The sequence below is a fragment of the Toxorhynchites rutilus genome, chromosome 3 (genome assembly GCF_029784135.1).
Source record: "Toxorhynchites rutilus septentrionalis strain SRP chromosome 3, ASM2978413v1, whole genome shotgun sequence".
Taxonomy (NCBI): domain Eukaryota; kingdom Metazoa; phylum Arthropoda; class Insecta; order Diptera; family Culicidae; genus Toxorhynchites; species Toxorhynchites rutilus.
The window spans coordinates 149,754,902-149,777,332 of record NC_073746.1 but is presented as its reverse complement, the minus strand read 5'-3'; the positions used below and the strand labels follow the sequence as shown (position 1 = coordinate 149,777,332).

Here is a 22,431-nt window from a genome sequence, read left to right as displayed (position 1 = left end):
CTTCTCGCTCTTATTTTCATAGCAGAATGGCACACTTCGACTCACAACTGTTAATTGATGGAGAAATATTTCGAAATTGTTCGTTCATAGGTGACCTACTCTTAAAAAATGCTTCATTTGGTTTGGTTTAGTGGACCATGTACGCATAGGCAGCCAAATAACTGTTTTTTTGGTATACTTGATGTTTTTTTACAACTATGATAGTAAAAGCATTGCCAGAGAGTAGCCAGCATTTCTGAGAACAATATTGAATGAAAAAATTAAATGCTTTGAAAATTGCAGAGCATTAAACTTTATGTTCGTTTTTCTCGAAATCATAAAAATGTCACATGGTCCGGTCTGACTTAACACCGACCATCTGGAAAAGTCATAATTCGAAACAGCAAATACCATCATCGCATCCATCAATAGCATTAACAAAGAAAACTGCTCTTTCAGATGTCGCGTGTTTTTCTTATTTGGGATTGGGATTTGGGATTTGTATGCCCAGTAATCGTACAAGAGAAGATTTATCTATAGATTTCAAGGACGATGAAAGATGTATTGGATAGACCATTTCGCGAAGAACAGCTACCTAAATGATTTGAATTTCGAAATAATCTTGCAGAACTGAACGATGTTCCTGTAGTATGATGCATACCGTATGGAAATTAGGTTATTTCAGTTGATTTGCATTGCTCTGCAGATACGCCAGAGAGTATCAAGTTCAGTACACATGTTCTTATATGGACAGACTCATCCATCGTGTGATGTGCTTCTCTCCCACCTGCCAATAATTCAAATAAATTTTATTAAAATAAATAAATGCAATATTTTTCGTCTGTTTGATTTTTCTTCCGGCTTCATTCATTTGCAGACAACTTTTTCATTACGATTCGAATTCCACATAGTCAACATTGCCAATTTTTCTTGTTCACACATAGTTTTGTTTAGTTTCATCAGTTTCTCCATTAGTTTATATTCAAAATACAGCTAGCATAAATCCAAGTCTACGTCCATAGTTCCCAGCCATAGATTCTACAGTTTAACGACGCGCCTTCAATGATAGCAAGTGCGGGAGTTCATGGCGCAGAAGCCACTGCCGAACGCGGGCATTGCCACCACGTGCTCTGCTATTTACGAGTTTACCCGTCTCCCTTCGCCACGCTACATTTGTTCCGTGCCATCAAGTTGGCGTCAATGTTTTTGTATCAATCTTCCTCCCACGCTGCCCAACCTCGTAAGTAGTGGTAACGGGAAAATATTTCCTCCCACACCACCCACCGGCATTCGGATGACAGAATGATAACTGAAAACAAACCCGCTGTCAACAGCAAATGGAAGTAGTATTGGTGCACGGTAGTCAGCGAACCGTTTCGCTCGTGTAGTAGTGCTTTTAGTAATCTGCATTGAGCGGTTCTCGTTCGGGATGCTTCAATTTTCCTGCTGCGGCCTGTCGTGATGGGATAGTTTCTTCTGATTATTAATGCTTTCGAGCATGAATGGCCTTAAGTTGCTACTATTTTCCGTAATCAATTTTAAATAAATTCATAACTTCAATTAACGTCGTTCGAAAGCGTTATAAATTTTCAACAACCCGACGTTCAGTGTAACCCCGAATCGGTTTTCCCCAGGTGCTGCTCGCAGGAAAAAGTCGCATTGTATCAGTTTTCCCGTAGCGCTGTCGTAGGTTAGGTGGTTTATTTTATTGTGGTTTTAGTGTAGTATCTGAGCAAGAAAAAATTTTGGTGTATAAGCTTTATTTTATTGCTTCAATATTTTACGATTGTTACTGTCCTGTTATCCATGCGACAAATTTCCTAACTAGTGAACTAATTGAAAATTACAAATCAATACGACAACGGAGCGAATCGGAAGGTAGCAAGTGTTGACGTGCGAAAGAAGGCGATGAAAATTAGTTCAATGTTGTGAAGCCTTGAGTGGATTACATAAATTTGTTTCACCCCCGTGGGGGGCAAAAGATCAGGAAGAAGAACGTGTGAAAGTGGAAAGTCCAGTTCGAGTGTTTTCAGCTATGTGATGAAAAGTGCACATGGAAAGAAAATTAGTTTCTATCTATAAATAACCTCTACTGAAGTTCAATCCAGGAGTTAGAGTAGCCCGGAAGGAGGAGCATTATCAACAATCAATCTAATAAGCGCGCTGCCAGACGCAATGGACATTGCAGCGTTTGCCTCGACAATGGCCAGCAAGGCTGTGGCAAGGGATCGGTTTAGCCAGCCGAACGATTTGGCCAGCGGGGAAACGTCCGGTTCCGTTAATGGAGCCACCGCGGCGGATGCACGGGCTAACAAGCTGAAATCGTTTATGGGCAAAACGCCGAGCGCTATAAAATCCAAATTTCTTTCTGTACTCGGTAACAGCACCGAGATTATCAATGGCATATCGAATAAGGTGAGGATTATGGAAATGAAAATGTGTGCTGTTGTTTGAATTTAAATGGGAATCGAACCATTGATGGTTCGCGAGATTATTTTGTTGAACTGTTACCAAGTGAAACGATTTCGCATACCAACATTATACAAGCGAAATAGGTTGCAATGTGAAATGTATAATACTTCATTCAAGATAATCTTAATGAAATTTAATAAGTCAACAATGTTGATGTTGTAGTTATTATCTTATCTTCTTTGTTTTTAAGAGGCTTTAAACTTTGCAGTTCATTCGCCTCTATGTAGTTATTATTATTTTGTGTGTCAAGTACTGAAATGTTATCGGAAATCGGAGCGGGTAATTATCATTGGAAAGCTGCACAATACGTCAAATTAAGAGGATTTTTTTTGTTAACTGCTATGTTCTATGGTTTGTTTGGTTGTTCGGTTGGTTTTCTGTAGTTTATTGGATTATAACACATCGATAATGTTTCCTCTTTTACTGTTCGATAGGTTTATCAATGGTTTTTGCGCTCTTGTACTGGTTGTTTTTTTACATGGAACTTTAATTAAAATAAAGCACGGGAAAATTGGCTTTATTCGAAAGACAATGCTATGCTCTCTTTATTTGAATGTGATTTACGACAAACTTTTTTTTCACTTTTTGTAGCAATGTAGACCGTCTTTCGGTGCTAACGTGGTGAATGGTATCTTTCAACTTGCAAAAGTCTGTTGCTTCTTGGCATATACCATAAATTCATTTATCCCCACAAAAAATAGTTCAAGGGCATTAAATCACATGATATGGGAGATCAATTCCATGGGTTATGGACCATGGACCATTTCACGTCCATGACGTGAAATTATTTATTCGCCGTACGTTTCTTTACCTGAATCAATTCTAGCGAACGTGGTGTGGCATGTTGCACCATCTTGTCCACATCTCCCCACATTAAGGACACTCTAAAGTCGGTTATCATGGCTCTGTAGCGATCATAATTGACTTTTAACATGTTGACTGCCACGTCACGACTGACGCAGCCTGGGCGAAAACTCGGTGTTAGTCACCGGTGACTGACAGTGTAGCATATGATAATAAAGGTAACTAATATAAGCCTATATGCTTATAAGCATTCCCTTCCGAACAAAAATACCTTCCACTACGATAAGAAAGGATGGGCCTAATACGTTTAAAAATTTCCATAGAGTCGCTATAAAACCGTGGCACTCAACGTGTTAAGTTATGTAGACATGAATTTTGAAGAAAAACGGATTTAGGCCGGTGGAATCGTTCACCGGCCTAAAAGGCACTCAAAACTGTAACTTTTTCAGGATGCCACGGTGTTTCGACAATAACTCGATGATTATCTACGACAGTTTTGATTATTGACGTATACAGTAAACATTCACTAACTGGGCGAAAAGGGAGGACCAGTCATCGACATTCGCGTTTTAACTGGTCCGGCATGTTAAACGTCAAATAAAATTGGGGGGAACTTCAATTAATTGTTTGATTCGCGTTGATCATGAAATTGGATAAACAAAAGGATTCCAATGTAATTTGGCATTGAGTGCGACAACAGGTATGAAATATAATTTGAGGAAATTATTTTTCTGCAATTTTATCAATGTTTCTGTCATTCGAAAATAATGTCAATTTTCATAACATTTCGAATTACATTCGAATGCCCCTCACAGCATATCTTCCATTTGAATATGGCGGCGATTGTTTACGAAATTCTGCTTTTTAAGTGGTCCAAGGACCAGTTAACGTTCGACCAGTTAAAAAGCAGACCAGTTAAACCAGGACCAGTATTTTTGTCAATCAACTTGAGGAACTTTTTTTTTCCTTTATTTATTTAATTAGGCCCAAGTGGATAAACAGCCATCATCAAGCTGTACATTTTTAAACTATTTGAATATATTATAAATACATAATCATTAACTTAAGTGTAATTAGCTAAAACTACAGAACAATATAAAAAAAAAATTATTCCTTCATTGCCTCGTCGGTATTATCCTTGTCTGGAACAGTGCCTGTGGTGGGTCGTAACAACTACATCGCCAGTTGATGTAGCAACGGTATCCTTTGGTAGTGACTGCCTCCTTGCTATGTTTATAGCTCCTGTAATGATCTTATCTCAACGGGTACTAAGTTCTGCTTATGTAATAGGAAAGGAAGGGAGAATGGACAAGTGAAAGTAGGAGATGCGACCTAAATAATAATATTAGCGCTTCTTAGGAAGACATATATGGGGAACATAAAATTAGGGTCGCGAGTAGCTAACATATCGTGAACTGGCATGCGTGAGTGTACTCCTTGAGCCTCTAAATCTGCAACCAGTTTGATTATTTCATTGCAAAATTCATTACATGACCAAACAACGTGCTCGATGTCATGATATCCTTGACCACAATTGCATAAATTGTTAGTAGCAAGACCTATGTGGAAGAGATGCGCATTTATCGCGGAATGATTGGACATTAATCTGCACATATTTCTAATGAGATTTCTGTCAAGATCTAACCCTTTAAACAAGGCCTTCGTGACTGCTGTCAGGAAACGGAGAAGAATTCCCGATACGCTATTTGTTTTTCAAAAACTGTACCCTGCATACTACCCATCTTTGCGAGTGTATCCGCTTTCTCATTACCAGGAATAGAGCAATTGGAATCCAAATGAAAGTGATTCGAATACTTTTATCGACAAGAAAATTCAATGCATCCCTAATTTTGATAAGAAATTATGATGCTTCCGTCTGTTGTTTCAAGGATTGAATGGCTCGTATACTGCTAAGATTATCCGAGAAAATAAAATAGTGATCAGGTGGTAAGGACTCATAGTCTTAATTGCATGATATTAGGCTGTCAAAAAAGTCCTGCGGTTTTTTTTTTTAAATTTTCATTTGTTCATAAAATTAGTTACAATCATCTGTTTTAAGTCAAATATGCTCCGTTTTGTTCGATGACTTGTTCCCAACGAGATGCCAACTTCATAATACCCCTGTTATAGAAGCTCGCTTCCTTATTGGCAATAAACTCGGATAGCCAATTTTCACAGGCCTCTTTTGTGGCTAACTTCTGACTACCTAGCTCGTTTGCCATGGACAAAAACAGGTGGTAGTCACTTGGTGCAAGGTCCGGACTATACGGCGGATGCAAAAGAACCTCCCATCCGAGCTCCCGGAGCTTCTGGCGCGTCACCAAAGAAGTGTGTGGCCTGGCGTTGTCCTGATGGAAGACAATGCGGCCTCTGTTTATCAAAGATGGCCTCCTCTTCATGAGTGCTACCTTCAAGCGGTCCAGTTGTTGGCAGTACAGGTCCGAATTGAGCGTTTGGTCATAGGGAAGCAGCTCATAATAGATTATTCCTTGACAATCCCACCAAACACACAGCAGAACCTTCCTGGCCGTTAATGAGGGCTTGGCCACCGTCTGAGCCGCTTCAGCGGGCTTCGACCACGACCGTTTGCGCTTCACGTTGTCGTAAGTGACCCACTTTTCATCGCCAGTCACCATCCGCTTCAGAAACGGGTCGATTTTGTTGCGATTCAGCAGCGATTCACATGCGTCGATACGGTCAAAGATGTTTTTTTGCGTCAACGTGTGTGGCACCCATACATCGAGCTTCTTTGTGAATCCAAGCTTCTTCAAATGGTTAATAACGGTTTGATGACTTATCCCCAGCTCTTGGCCGATGCTACGGCTGCTACTATGCCGGTCTTTCTCGGCTAATTCAGCGATTTTGTCGCAATTTTCGACGACAGGCCTTCCGGAGCGTGGCGCATCTTCGACGACCTCTACACCAGAACGGAAACGTTGAAAGCATCGTTGTGCGGTGGAAATGGAAACTGTATCGGGTCCGTAAACTGCACAAATTTTATTGGCAGCTTGAGATACATTTTTGCCTTTGTCATAGTAGTACTGTAAAATATGTCGGATTTTCTCTTTATTTTGCTCCATATTTGCGACACTATAACTCACGAACGACTTAACCAAACAAAACACTGTCAAGGACTATATTATGGCGCGCAAAAATACCTTTCCAACAAGCTGTAATATGACTCGATACAATGAATACAACTAGAACTACGCGCTTACAACGACACCTCGCGGAAATACCGCAGGACTTTTTTGACAGCCTAATATATTGCAGCCAGTTCAGCAACATACACTGAACAAGGGTCTTCAAGTTTATGGAAGCTAGTGTAATGTTCATTAAAGATAATAAAACCAGTGGATCCGTTGATTCTTAAACACTTGAGGAACTTGAGCAGGTTGTATTTATCTAATAATTCGTTTATATTTCAATGACATAAGTTTAAAGGAGCCAAATTCTTAATTCTATTGTTTATTTACATTTTCACTTATTCTATGGTCTCGAGGTTAGTAGTTTATCAAAACAATACATTAATTTACATAGTGGAAACCCACTTGTCGCTTCCCCCACAGTGCAAGCAGCGAGTAAAATCTGAAAAACATACCTACTTAATTTAAATTGTTCTCTTGTTTTACTATCCGCACTGTTTGTGATTTGAGAAAAAAATGCTAAATTTATTTCCTGTCTAACGGTATATAGTATAACATATATCACAGTAACGATTAACGTAACGTAATATGGATTTGAAATACCTTAATTTTCGTTACTTGTCTCATTTTCAATTTTGTAGAGTGACCCCCGTATATAGAAATCAAAGACTACGTCCTACGTCCTACGTCAAAAGCCGTACAATACTAATTGAGGTAATAAAATCTGTCGATGGATAGCATATGGAAGCCGAAAAAAAAATTAATCAATGCAAAAGTTACCTTCGTCAATGAACAATGAGATACATATCGAGGTTAAAAAGTATTGAAAATAGCATTTTCACATGGATGTGGTAGGCAATCAAATATAAATACAACGACTGACGTCACTATTTGAGAAACAGTTATAGTAGCGCATGCTATGTCACTCGAACCTTCATTATTTTTTTTTTCAGAACTTTGGTCACCAACGGTAGAATCATTTCTACCTCATAGAAGTGAAAAGATCACACACCACGTCGAGTCAGTGTCGCGTAAATCGCTCGCTCGAAATGCAAATGCTGTCGAGATATTATAACATAAGCTTCGTCAACGGGATTAAAACATATGCCATTAGCGATTTCTATTACACAGTCTCACTTTGGCGCTCCAGTTCCGCTAACTAAGTGCAAAAATACACAAGCCTTCTCCTCCAATGATCATGTTGCATCATACGCACACATTGTTTTTGTTTTTATGCGCCTCCAAAGGTAAATTGAAATGGTCGCCATAGTGTTGTGTTTCGTTTGTTATTAATGTGAAAAGTGGCGGTGGAAAAGACCGCAATGTTATCCGTCTGTGTGTGACATCAGCCTTCAAACTACGAAAATATTGGTTTTGATTTCTAATTGCTTTTTCATGGCTAAAGGAGAATAAACTTTTAAATTTAAGGTGAAGGTGGAAGCTAGCCTTTGTAGAAGTATAGGTAAACTCACGTGTAAAAATGGAGTAATAGTGTTTGTGAGAGGAGAGCAAAGCACACGTAAATAGATCAATTCACTTATCAGACTGTGTGGCGCTTCATTGACACGAGTCTTTGAATACATTTGAAAAAAAAATAACAATTCAATACTGAAGTTAGATGTATGAACTAAATGTTCCGATGAACAATTGCAAATATAAATATATATAGAAGGTGCATTTGCAAATGAAGTTAATTTCTGATTATACGCGAGCGTAACATGAGCAAATTTATAACACATACGAATTGGGGCTCTTTTGATATTAACAAGTTCTTCCGCATAGTAACTCGATGTTGATAATTCCTTAATATTTTCCTTCGTTGATCGTATTGTTTTCACATATTCACGTTGGAGAGCTTTAACCCTTCTCTTCGTTAGCCGAGGCATTTTGATTGAATGTAATATTTTTCCGTTTACTGTTTTTGAAAGCATAGGCAGTCGTGGCAGCGTTCCGAGCTCTGCAATACAATTTTCTTACCAAATGTTAAAGTTGCTAAAACTTACATTATAGTCCCATTAAACGTAAAAATGATAATTGTATTGATATCAACACCATTTTATTCTATTGATTTTCATGACATGAAACGCTATGACTCAGGAACAACATTTTATTTAGTGGTTTATAGCTGTTTCGATGATACTTTATACCAATACAAACAAAACCATTGCTGAGATTGAAAAATGAATATTTAACTTTCAGAGCACTAGCTCGGGTTTTCCGACGTTTTTCACTATACAGTGCGACAGCAGATGAAAATTTAATATCTTGTGAGTAATCGATTAGAGTTTCGTTTATATTACTTGATGGGAAGTGTGCGAAAACGATCATTTTTTTCACAGTGTTTCGCAAAATTATTGATTTTCGGGCGAGGAGTGAGGGAGGGAGATGAAAGAAATGAGCGCCATTGTGGCAGCCATTTGTGGCTAGATTCCAGTTTCACCTTAACTCCTGCATAATACAAATCAGAAGAACAAGAACAACGTTCGTAATGCGCTTTACTATACCAGTATACCAAATTGAATGTCATTGGCACTACCTTAAGTCTGTATTACAATGTGAAACCGTACGTGTTATGTATCCTCAACCTGTTGGTAGATTTGCCCAACATTTGTACCGAGTACTCGGTATACCTTCCTTTATCTACCAGTTGAATGCATCGAATGCGACCAGCGTCGTTATTTATCTGTTTATGAAATGTGGGAAACCCACATTTGAACCAATGTGTGTCAGTTTTTCCAATGTCAATATATTTTACGAAACGAGGAACAAGGAACACATACAATGCACAGTGTAAGTACAGCCGTCGTGGTTCTAGATTTAGAAACTATTTTGATTACTATTGGATCTCAGTGTATTAGCACTTCATTCATATGACATTGTTAGGTGTACCGTTATCAGCAATTTGAAGGAAGGAAAGTTGAATATCATTAACCTCATTTGAATACAAAAATGAAATTTATTCACTCCGTATCGTGACAGAAAGCAAGTAGTAGATATAATAGAATAAACTGATAAACACTGTGTGTGTCGTACTGAATGACAACGAAAGCTTTTTATAGCAATGAATCCTCCACGAATGCATGTTCACTTCAAAAGTTAAAAAAACCTACAGTCATTCCTCTTAAGATGTATTGTTTTTTCCCCTTTTTTTCCCTTTTTACAGCACAAACTAAAAAAGGCTTCGGGGGTGACGGAACAAGATTATGGCTGAATTATTAATATTCAAACTTTGTGGGCAGGCATGTGGCAAATAATAGGCGTCAGTGATTGTGTATCGTGAGCCGCTTATTCTAGGACTAATAAATGGTCGTTTCTGTTGAAGGAATAAGCGTATGTAAATAGAAAAACCATGACGTGGAACAAATGAGACGAGATGATTCAATTTTCCGGATCGTTTATCAAGAGAGAAGTTTGTGTGATTGTTGATTCTTTGCCTGGCGCAAGACTTGTTTCAAAGGGAGTAATGTTACACGAGGAGGCTTTGCAGCATTGAGATGAGTGTACTGTGTGAACGAGAATCATAGGCTCTATATGTACAAAACAAACGAGGTTTTTGAAATAATATATAATATTTTGGATGATAACCAATAATCATCAATCATTCAATATGCACCGAAGCTCCGAAACTCGTTCCATTTCATCGGTGCATCGGTAGCATGAGTTTCGGTTTATTATGTGTAAACGTAACGATACATCACATGCTGCTCACATGCTCTGCACTGGGACGTGATTTTATTCCAGATAAAATTTAGCAATAAATTTACTTACAATCGGGTACAAAAACAAAAGACTCGCATAAAAGTATGCGCAGCAATATGCGACAAGCGAGAGCAATATATTTATGAAACGCTTGGATCGTTATTGTATCTGTTCGCGCTGTTCTCGATTGCGGTTCTCGTCGTGTGAAAATGAATTATTCAAAGGGCACACAGGTTGTCTAGGTGAGCAGCATCTCTCGGTTTCAGGATTGTGACATCCTGCGGGGACACCGCTTCGACTAGAAAGGTGCTAGAAGTTTGCTGAATACAATTATTGATTCACTTTACGATCCACCATTCGTATATTATAAGTAAATTTTCTGTATGTAGGGCACGTCGTATTTCACTGTATTTTATTGCTATCCAGAGGCAATGAGTTCAACGTTATCTGTAAGATTATAGCTATCCTTATGGTAATGAGTTATGCTGTTTCTGTTTGTAATTGGCATTCTTCGCAGGGGTTATGTGTATGTGAAATTGAGGGGTTACGGGGGAATAATTTTGTGTAGATTAATTGTTTGTACTTTTGGAAACATTTTCAATTTTTATTAAAGGGATCGCAGATTGAATATAATATTATTAATCACTATAATATTTAAATACATGGAGGAGATCTGTCGTCGTGGAAACATCCATACCTCTCACGCTAAAGGTCATGGGTTCAATTCTCACTCCCGACATTCTTCCGAAATGGAAGGTAAAAGTGACGAACCAGTCCAAAAATGTTAAAAGTCACTATAATACCGAAAAAAAAGAAAAATAATTAAAGGGTTAAGGGCACGGACGGAAGTTTGACGTAGGACTGTGATTGTTTATAACAGTTGTTTTTTTAAATGCAACACTTTTCATTGTTCAGAAACAAGAGAACAAGTTGAAAATACCTACGACTTAAGGTAAAACACACATGAAATCAAGAAGTTTCTTTATTTTTAATGGATAACTATGGTATCGTGATTTCATTTCATTGTTGTATCCTTATTAGTCTTATTCTAAGGCATCGGGAGCAGTAGCTTTAGAAAAAATTCAATGTTCGTTTGCAGACTATCACAATCAAGTCGTATTGGTTCTACTGCTCAACCTATCATAGAAGGAATTGAGTCATTTAGAATTATGAATATGAGTCATGAAGATTAATAATATTTTATTCCGTTTCATTTTTGTGATGCGATGTAATGCCGATCTCAATAAGTCCTCGCATGATAATTGCTGCCACCCTCTTAGTATTGATATCGTTTTTCGCTGTACAATTGCCCATGTTGTCGCAGCTCGGAAGACACTCGCTTAAAATGTTCGTCACCCCGTCATATACAGAAGTCATTCGCTAACTGGACTATCTTCAACTGGACTTATCTAAAATAGGGCGTTTGTTAACTGAGTTGCAAAACAGTTATATATCAATAATAGATGTCATCTTCAATTTGAAGTATTACTTTTGCTGTTTTGCAGTCCAGTTAGCGAGTAAAATTTGATAATTGTATTGCTTTTCCGGCCCAAAGAACGAACGATCACTGTATGGGTGACACTTTCTTCGTTGCTTTGCTGAAATCTTGCATGAAATTTAAGTGATGCATTAAATCTTGCATCTGATTACTTCAACATGTTTACATTCGAAAAGGTCTTGCTAATTTGTTTGATAGAACGAATTATCGCACACAATGTTATGTTGCATGAAACATTCGTGGGAACGAAGTCGAAAGAAAAAATGCATAATATATGATTTACATTCGCACCCGCTCGCAAAACATACCTTTTTTTGTTTGTTAAAAATTTTATTTGTTGATAAATTTGCCTTCTAATGGTATGTATTATAACATATATCGTAAGAACGATTTTGCGTAATATGGATTTGAAAACTCTTAATAAACGTTACATTTTTCTTAGAGTTACCCCCTATATAGAAATAAAAGACGTAGTCCTGCGTCAAAAAAAATCAAATGCATATTTGAATATTTTGACGTAGGATGATACACGAATTCCTGCATAACTCGAGAACTAATTTAACAAACGGAGCCAAATTTGGTATGTGGAGGCAGAGGGCAGTAAATGTTTCTATGGTGTTTCGACACTTCTGTCCCTTCTATAAGGGAGGGGGAGGGGCCTGCTCAACTCGAGAACCAAACGAGCAAATGGAACAAAATTTGGCATATGGAGGTTTTAGATGTCAAGAAATGTTTTCTGGACATGAACAAAATTTAAATGAAATTTCCAAAAAAAAATCGTGCCGCCTTAAAAGTTCAGCCAACCATCCAACGAACAAAAAAGTGGTTTACGCAAAGAAGATGCAACAAAAAAAACTCTTCACACAGTCACAGTCTAATTCCAAACGAGAACGAGATCAGTCCAATATTATACCCAATCCATTTCGTATAAACGTGAACGGTGATTAAGCGGGGACCCTGGTGGAGAAAGTCGCAAAAACGAATTTATTTTTTTTATGTTTGGGAAGCTTATGTCCTTAGAAATGTTGTCCCAAAAGAATTTTTCGATATTTGATTTCGTTGAAAAGTTATAGCTAAACGTATGAAATCACCTCAAGGGATACAGTATTGTTGTACGAATTTTGAATAGCATTTTTTTCGAAATCATCTTTTTTTCAGCTGATAGTATCGATATATCAGGATCTACTCTACCGATTTGAATGTTCTATCAGCATGTAAAAATGAGTTATCTAACACGTTACAAACGTAAACGTTTGATATCTCATTATTTCGATTTTTCATGAGCGGTTTTTCATAAAAAATAACACATTTTTAACAAATTTTTTTCAATTTTTCGAATTTTCAAAAATTCCTATGTAACGCTTTAGGTAATGTCCTAAAGTTTCAAAGTATTCATTGGAATTCGTTTTGCGACACTCCGTTGCTCCGTGCACTCAATAATTAAAATCCAAATTCATCCATTCACAAGATTACCGGGTCAGCTAGTGTATAAATAAATTTCCATCGGGTCATATGTTAAAATAGGGTTTAAATGAAAGCTTCTAGTCTCTTATGTACACCGCAAGAGCTTCTTTAACACGTGATCGACTACTACTGCGGCGTGTCTTGTTCAAAGATAATGAAAGTCAACATGCAACAACTATGTTGTACTCCAGCATGTCTCGGACACAACCCTCCAACTTTTTTCCCTCGAATACCCCGCATCTTAGGACACTTTGGACCGTCCGTCCAGTTGGAGCTTTTTTTTAAATTTTGTCAGATCATGTGGGATCCCAAAAAAACATGTTTTTACGGATAGATGATCAGCCAATGTGTTATGTATACTGGTAGATACCAAAAGTTATCTCACTCTCAGTTATTAATATATTGCAATATTATCTTTAGCACATCATCTAATTTTGGAAGGCTGTTCAAATCTCGGTATTCACCACTCTGAATTTAACCAACCAGATTTTAATGCACCATAATATGTCAACCTTTTTTTTAAGATGATCTAGGATTTCCGCTCCATATTTTATGGCCTCTATAAGCTGTTTATTTCTTGCAAGTACATTTCGCCAGGAAGGGAGAAAATATAGCGTGTGATTAAGAGGAGTCCCAAATAACACACGACAAACGGAGGTTCTGCATTTCATGTGTTACAGTTTGTTGCGTGCTGTGTATTATTCGCAGTCGTAAATATTGCAGGGGAATCTGACTAGAACATGCTTCCAAAAAGAAAAGGCACCTTCTCTGCTAGAAGGATAACGTGGGGATGATTAATAGTGAACCATGTGATACAACGGGGCTCATATGTACGTGTGTAATGGCGATTAGCTATAAGTTTGTGTATTTTGGATGTGAACTGTTCAGATTCTAGAATGCTGATTGATTCGGTTCGGATTCACGAAATAACGCACCAAAGCACAAGTCCTTGAATGGAAATGAGAACGGAAGTGTTGGTCCATACCGAATGTGCCGGAAGAAATAAAATTTCAATATGATCTAGATGATTGAGATGCATCCACTCGTTATAATGGCATCGCCATATTACACAAGATTAGTGATTAATAATTAGCAAATGGACATAGAATACTTTTAGCATTATTTCCACCGAAATTCTTCCTGAGAAACTTTCACTTTTCAGCACAACAGCTTCTTTCCGAAATTGAAACATTTCGTTTTAATTTACTATTTTCGAGATGGGTCGTACTTAAAACTCGTAACTCATATTTTTCCTGTATGAACCGAAAAGTGCACAATAGCGTAATGATCAAACGATGATCGTGTTGATAACGTACAAGTATGGTATCGATTTATGGCTCTTGCAAGAGACATCAGACAGTCTGTAAACAGAGGCCAGAACTTTTGCTAACGAGGTACACATTGACGAGGTCAATTTGAATGCCTTTACGAGGAACCATAATCCTGTTTTAAGTATGAACTTGTGATTAGACAGATTATATATTTTGAACACATCATGAACCTAGGTGTTTTGAGCGCGTATGAAGTGTTAGTAAGAATAAAAAAAAAGAAATAATGATCATGGTTTGTTCGGTTTTAGAAATCACCATTTCTGAATGAAAAAAAAACGAATTTTCAAGAAGATGTTGCATTTCTCATTGCTTGAGTATACTGTCATCATGTTGCCATGTTGCCTTTTCTTGGGCATTTTAATGGTGAACAGCACTCAACATAGAGAAACTTTATTTCTGCTCCGCGCGAAGAACAGCAAAACAAACTGCAGCGCGCCAAGCGGCTGCCATGGTAATCATGTGGACAAACCATGATCAGAATTGAGGTCATCGAGATGCATTAATTGTATGATTTAGATATATAAACTACAAATGGTGTGCAAGAATGATGTTTGAATATTTGTAAGTGTTGTAATCCAGAAAAGGTTCAAATACGTACCAAATAATCATCTGGTGGTTGATTGAAAGTTAGCTCAATTGAGGGGCGCATGGACACGAATAGAAGGTGTATTTTATAAAGCTCATGTGAATCTGTAAAAATATCCCAAAAACTACTGTAAATCATGAAAAAGACAATTTTATTTAAATGTTTTCAAACATTCGAATGCCTGATTTGAAACAGGTGCGTTGAACTAGAGCTTTCAAAAAAGTGAACTAGCCAAGATCATATTTCCGACAAACCAACATCATTTACTTTATGTAGTGTTTTCTTCATAGAGGTGTATAACTTTAAGGCAGTAGTGCTCCCGTGGCCGAGTGGTTAGCGTCAAACCTAACATGCCGGGGGTTCGGGTTCGATTCCCGTTCTGGTCGGGGAAATTTTTCTTCAAAGAAATTTCCTCTGACTTGCACTGTGGTCACGCGTATTCTACAGCTTGCCACTCAGGATGCAATCATGGCGTGTTATTTGGCATAGAAATCTCAACTAAGTACTAATGAAAATGACGCAAGTAATACTCCGTTGAGACGGCGGAGTTCCTCTAGGAACGTTAGTGCCTTATAAGAAGAAGAAGAACTTTAAGGCAGTATTTTGAATTAGAAATTTGAAAAAAAATTTAAAAAAAAATTTCTTTATATTAGGCTGTCAAAAAAGTCCTGCGGTATTTTTTTTGAATTTTCATTTGTTCATAAAATTAGTTACAATCATCTGTTTTAAGTCAAATATGCGCCGTTTTGTTCGATGACTTGTTCCCAACGAGATGCCAACTTCATAATACCCCTGTTATAGAAGCTCGCTTCCTTATTGGCAAAAAACTCGGATAGCCAATTTTCACAGGCCTCTTTTGTGGCTAACTTCTGACTACCTAGCTCGTTCGCCATGAACAAAAACAGGTGGTAGTCACTTGGTGCAAGGTCCGGACTATACGGAGGATGCAAAAGAACCTCCCATTCGAGCTCCCGGAGCTTCTGGCGCGTCACCAAAGAAGTGTGTGGCCTGGCGTTGTCCTGATGGAAGACAATGCGGCCTCTGTTTATCAAAGATGGCATCTTCTTCATGAGTGCTACCTTCAAGCGGTCCAGTTGTTGGTAGTACAGGTCCGAATTGAGCGTTTGGCCATAGGGAAGCAGCCATAATAGATTATTCCTTGACAATCCCACCAAACACACAGCAGAACCTTCCTGGCCGTTAATGAGGGCTTGGCCACCGTCTGAGCTACTTCAGCGGGCTTCGACCACGACCGTTTGCGCTTGACGTTGTCGTAAGTGACCCACTTTTCATCACCAGTCACCATCCGCTTCAGAAACGGGTCGATTTTGTTGCGATTCCGCAGCGACTCACATGCGTCGATACGGTCAAAGATGTTTTTTTGCGTCAACGTGTGTGGCACCCATACATCGAGCTTCTTTGTGAATCCAAGCTTCTTCAAATGGTTAATAACGGTTTGATGACTTATCCCCAGCTCTTGGCCGATGCTACGGCTGCTACTATGCCGGTCTTTCTCGGCTAATTCAGCGATTTTGTCGCAATTTTCGACGACAGGCCTTCCGGAGCGTGGCACATCTTCGACGACCTCTACACCAGAACGAAAACGTTGAAACCATCGTTGTGCGGTGGAAATGGAAACTGTATCGGGTCCATAAACTGCACAAATTTTATTGGCAGCTTGAGATGCATTTTGCTTTTGTCATAGTAGTACTGTAAAATATGTCGGATTTTCTCTTTATTTTGCTCCATATTTGCGACACTATAACTCACGAACGACTTGAACAAACAAAACGCTGTGTTATAGCGCGCAAAAATATCTTTCCAACAAGCTAAAGTATGACTCGATACAATGAATACAACTAGTACTATGCGCTTACAACGACACCTCACGGAAATACCGCAGGATTTTTTTGACAGCCTAATATTTCTGAACTTTAGGCATTCGAGAATATACTCTAAAAAGGAATTTTCAAAAATCTCATTATTTACCGAGTTACACCCATTTTAGTGATACGGTGTCTAATCTAGTACGGCTATAAGAATTCACATCAAACGCGTTTTCCTCGAAACTAGTTTTTTTTTGCAAACTGGCGTGCACGATAACTCAAGTTCTACTGAACCGATTCAAGTCGATTTTATTTGAATACAATCTGTATGCATCTCCCCAATCTCCAATAAAAAATCATATATTTTTTAATTTTTACAATTGAAAATTGTAAAAAAAGTTTAAAACGGCATTTTTTTTCAAATGAAGGTCATTTTGTCAAAAAAATATGTTTTTGTTTTATCCGAGGTTCATCCGATAACGACATCTCTACTGATTCAGAATCTGTTCGATTTTTTTTTGTTCACGATAACCAGAAGGGCTGAAATCGTGTACGCCATGGCATAATTTTTTTTTTGAACGCCCTCACTTCATCAGCTTGTATCTATTCTAATTATAAATATTTTTTTCCGTCCAATTTTTGTTTTATTATTGAAAGATAGATAAACAAATAATGATATAATGGATATTAAATATATTCTTTGTTTTCTTTTTTCGAAGCTCGTAGAAAACGTTCGAAATTCGTGCCTCTACACTAGAACACCCCCTTATTTGGCAAAACTCTTTGATTTTTATCCAATCAACATCACATCATAAACATCACTAACGTTGTGATATACTCTTTTACTCAATCGAGAGAATTTCACATACATTTGTACAAATCTCTGAAGGGAAGCGAAAACTGCATAGCAGAAATATAAAAAAGTGGCAGTCCGAACCGTGTAGCAATTTTCGGACAGCGGATACAAAAGATGGTGTAATTCTTTGTTTTATTTATTTTTTGAAATATTTGTAAGCAATATCTATTCGATTTGGCTGATTTTGACGTAGGACTACGTCTAACCGGAAGATATAGGGGGTGAAATTGAAATCTAAGCACTGAACAAGTAGGAAAAAATGCAAGATTTGGAACGCTTATAACTCGAGCATTTCTCAATAGATCGCAAAGGTTTTTGCATCAATTGATAGGAAATATATCTACGCATCTATCATAACGAATAACATTTCATTTTTCTTGAGATAAATAATTGAATAATTGTGAAATATCAAGCATTGTCAAAATGCACTCCTCAAATCGAACCGACCAAAACGGCAACCAGAGCAGCAGCGAAATAGAATGAACCACGATTGGAAAGGAAAAAGAAAAAAATGAACGAAACATTGGTCGCAGTCTCACACATGCGTAATTCTCGAGCCAGCCAGTCAGCTTAAAAATCCCCGCTCCGCTGCCGTAACGATCATTCTCATTCAAACAGTACACCACATCGGTTCGCATCACAACACATCAACAAACCAACCCAAGCAGCCATGTCTGGACATGGTAAAGGAGGAAAAGTGAAGGGAAAAGCAAAATCCCGCTCGAACCGTGTTGATCTGGAGTTCCCCGCAAGGGTAGCTAGGCCGAGCGCGTTAGTACCAGTGCACCAGTCCACCTAGCCGGCGTTATATAGTTTCGGCCGCCGAAGTGATCAAGTTAGCTGGTAAAGCTGCTCGCGACGATAAGAAAAGCCACATTCGGAACAGAACACATTCGGTTCGGTGGACATCAAGACAACAGGCAGTTGCAGCGAGTGGCGAATGGCAAACGCAATCGCAAAACGGCATCAAGTAGCAGAAGAAAAATGTTTGTTCTTTATACACACTGCTTTGGTGGCAAATCCAGAACAAGGCGGCATCGAGGGCGTTCGAAATGGTTTTTTTCAAAACCACGAGTACTAAGTTTTCTAAATTGGAACCATTCCATAAAACAAGGCGCTTTTCAGGGCCATTAAACCTTCCAAAAAAGAGTTTAGGAAATACAGGTCAATGCTTTCTAAAACAATATCCAAAATAATAATAAAACACAAATTGATTTTTTCATAATTTGTTTGCCAGGATATGATGAGTATGTGAATTTGGCAGTTGTTCTGAGCTTATTGATTTTCACCAATTCTTAAATTGCTTCTAGATTGAAAGTACAGTAATTTACACTTATCTCGACATTTAGCTAATTGGACGGACCAGTAATGCGACATATTTAGTTGGACATTTTTGTAAACATAGAGTTCGGGGTCCAAATTATGACCCCACATTGAAGGTCGACACTGTACCACTGTCATCGCAAATGTTCAATTACAGGTTAAAATTACCTCCAATCCGATACTGAGTGGTGGTAATGCGACGTGCCATTGAATGTAATTTACTGTAAAATATGTCACAAGCTGGATGGGAAGAAATTTTCCAACTGTGAAAGCTGTGGCGAGTGGCAAATGCAATCGCTAAACAGCAAGGTTTAGCCGAACAAGATAGGGATATCGAGTGATAACAAAACAATAAACTCTTTAGATTGAAGATAATTTTGTGATCCTGAAAAGGACCCTTTTTAGCCTGCATGTGAATCCAACGAGCGAACAAATCGTAATGAATGTATTTTTTTGCCATCGCTCCCTTTTAATGCTCATTCGTTCGTCTCGTTGGAGTCGCCCCTCTGGCTGAGTCTGCCGATTTGTCTCTATCCTGTGAGTGTATACCGCTAGAGTATAAAACACGCGGACCCCAAAAACATATTTTATTTTCTTTCAAACCGTAAACCCGTGTGGTTGTACGGCATCGGCATCGTGGACGTAACAAAGGAGGACAAGTTAAGGGAAAGGCAAAGTCTCACTCGAACCGTGCAGGTCTCCAGTTCCCTGTTGGTCGCATTCACTGATTGCTCCGCAAGGGTAACTAGGCCGAACGGATTGGTGCCGGAGCACCAGTATACCTAACAGCGATTATAGAGTTTCGGCCGTCGGAGTGCTCGAGTTGGCTTGCAAAGCTGCTCACGACAATCAGAAAACCCGCATCAAGAACAGAGCAGCTTCGGTTCGGCGCTCATCAAGGCAACAATTAGTTTCAGTGAGTGGCAAAGTGTTTCTCCGGCACGTCGCATCAAATGTAATTTACTGAACAACATGTCACAAGCTGGATGGGAAGAAATTTTCCAACTGTGAAAGCTGTGGCGAGTGGCAAACGCAATAGCTAAACAGGAAGGTTTAACCGAACAAGATGGGAATATCGAGTGATAACAAAAACACAACACCAAAGGTTCTTTTCAGAACCATCAACATATTCATGAAGAGTAAACAGTAAACTAATCCATTTTTAAGGTAGATAGGTAGGTATTCACGTAGGAGAAGAAAATAAAACAATATATTTAAAATATATATTTAACAAAAGCTGTCCCCTTTGTATAGTCCTACGTCACTCCGGTTATGTCCCCGACATTACCCACCCGCCTTTTTTTTTTTCATCGTGTAAAAATGAATTATATAAAACGTTACATAATCGTGTTTTGATATCTCCTTTCTTATTTTTATGAGTTTCTAAACAGCGATCATGTAAAATAGCTCATTCTTAACAAAAAGGGCCGCCATTTTTGTAATTTGTCGAATTTTCAAAAACCCCGTTTTGTCCTAAAGTTTCTAAATGTTCATTGGAATTCTTTTTGCAACACCCAGTTGCTTCAGAACCGACACCATCAGTAAAAAATGAAAAATACATCTTCAAATATACCTTAAACAATAACCAAAATACCCGAACAAAACACACTCCAACATCCGAAAAAAAATCACGAAAACTCATTATTTTTCGACCTTTCAGACAGGGGACCCCCCTTAATCCTACGAGTGTATGTGTATAATCAACCCAATATTAAAAAATATTTTATGCACATAAGGTTTAACGCAACGCAATTCTGGGTAGCGATGAAAAAGATAATTTAATGTAACAAATTATCCTTAACGTAGAATTTATTCAACCTTCTACAAAAAAGATTCGATGCCCCGTCAGATGGATGTCGGTATATTCTTCAGCTCTTTTGTAGCCTTGGTTATCAGTTGTTTCTCCGTTCTGGCCATGAAATCGTTGGAGTAGTTCCTCCGTTTGAGGTTTGCTCGAAAGTTTTCTGTTGATCGCAGCTGGAGGACGCTGGGAGAGTTGGCGTTCTTCGGTAAATGTTTATCTAAAGCCAGTTCAGCGATCTTTTGGGATAATGGGCCAATACTTGTGAAGCGCCCAAGCGGTCTAAGGCATTTTCTTCATAAATAATAACAACTTTTTACTTCAAGCTGTGAGTTCAGACTGAACTTTATTTTCTTCAATTTCTCTAAACGAAACACTATCTATCCTAATTTCTACCGACTCCATAGGCGGAGTTTGCCTTTTCTATTACCTACTATCTCTTTATCTATCTCTACCGCTACCTATCTAATGTTTCAAGGAATTTTCCATTCATTTGGAAAATTCCGACATTCTCATTTCACATTTCTTTATTGGATCTCTAGAGTCTGGTTAGAAAGATGAACTATTAAATTATTCATAGAGGGGCGCTTCACTTGATGAATACGGCACCTTTTTTTTTTTGAAAAAACAAATATTACATTTTCAAGAATATTGGATTTTATTTTATATGCATTTGTTTTTATAGTTTTCGAAAAAACGGGAAAAAATGGTCAGCTGTGAAAAACTAAAATAACTAGAAGCCAAAATAAGGAAAAATATCTCTCTGATTTGATGAATTTAAAAAAAAAGTCATATTTGGAAAAAAGGAGAAAAGTTGATTTTTTGAACCACCCTATAATGGAAATGAGGACCCTGATAAAAATAGGGTTCAATATTTCGCGATGAAGAACACAACTTTTTACGGAAATCTGAAAACCACTATATAGGTTTGACATGGAATGACTGCTTTTGTTGATAAATCAAACATTATTTCAAACTAGCTGTCCTGCCCAAAATTTGTTTTTTTTGTTATCAATACCTTCAAACATTCACGTTTTCTTACTAAGCGCAAGTTCATGAGTTCAATCACAGAACTGTTTATTGAATGATCTTCTGATCGACCCCGTTGAATTTATCTTTTCCTAAAAAAATCCTAGTACTTCTACCAACACTCATCATTATAATATCAGATTATTTTCAGACACAGACCTCTCCCTCTTCACCCCTTTAGAGAGGGGGGAGGAGTGTCTATTAACCATAGAAACGTTTCGTGCCCCCTGCTTGATTAGTTTTCGAGTTATGCAGAAATTTGTTTTTTATTTGTATGACAGCTCACCCTAAGAGAGGGAGAAGTATCTAACCACCATAGAATCATCTATTGCACCCTAAAACCTTCACATGCCAAATTTGGTCTTGTTTGCTTGATTAATTCTCGAATAATGCAGAAATTTGTGTTTCATTTGTATGACAGACCCCTCCCCCTAAGAGAGGGGGACGAGTATCTAACCACCGTGAGAACATTTATAACACCCTAAAACCTTCATGTGCCAAATATGGTTTCGTTTGCTTGATTAATTCTCGAGTAATGTAGACATTTGTGTTTCATTTGTATGGCAGCCCCCCCTTAGAGAGGGGGGAGGGGTCTCAAACTATCACGAGTTTCCGAG

At 38.1% G+C, this 22,431-nt stretch overlaps 1 protein-coding gene across 2 annotated transcripts in view; it reads left to right on the top strand.

Moving 5' to 3' along the window:
• Positions 1 to 1,634: 1,634 nt before the first annotated feature.
• Positions 1,635 to 22,431, top strand: part of LOC129779807 (uncharacterized protein KIAA0513) — a 45,499-nt gene continuing 24,702 nt past the window's right edge. Inside the window, exon 1 of one of the 2 annotated variants that reach the window (XM_055787515.1) lies at positions 1,635 to 2,394. In XM_055787515.1, the coding sequence (XP_055643490.1) occupies positions 2,155 to 2,394 (240 nt within the window). In that variant the 5' untranslated portion in view covers positions 1,635 to 2,154. The remainder of the gene's footprint in view (positions 2,395 to 22,431) is intronic. The other variant, XM_055787516.1, reaches the window with a different exon arrangement.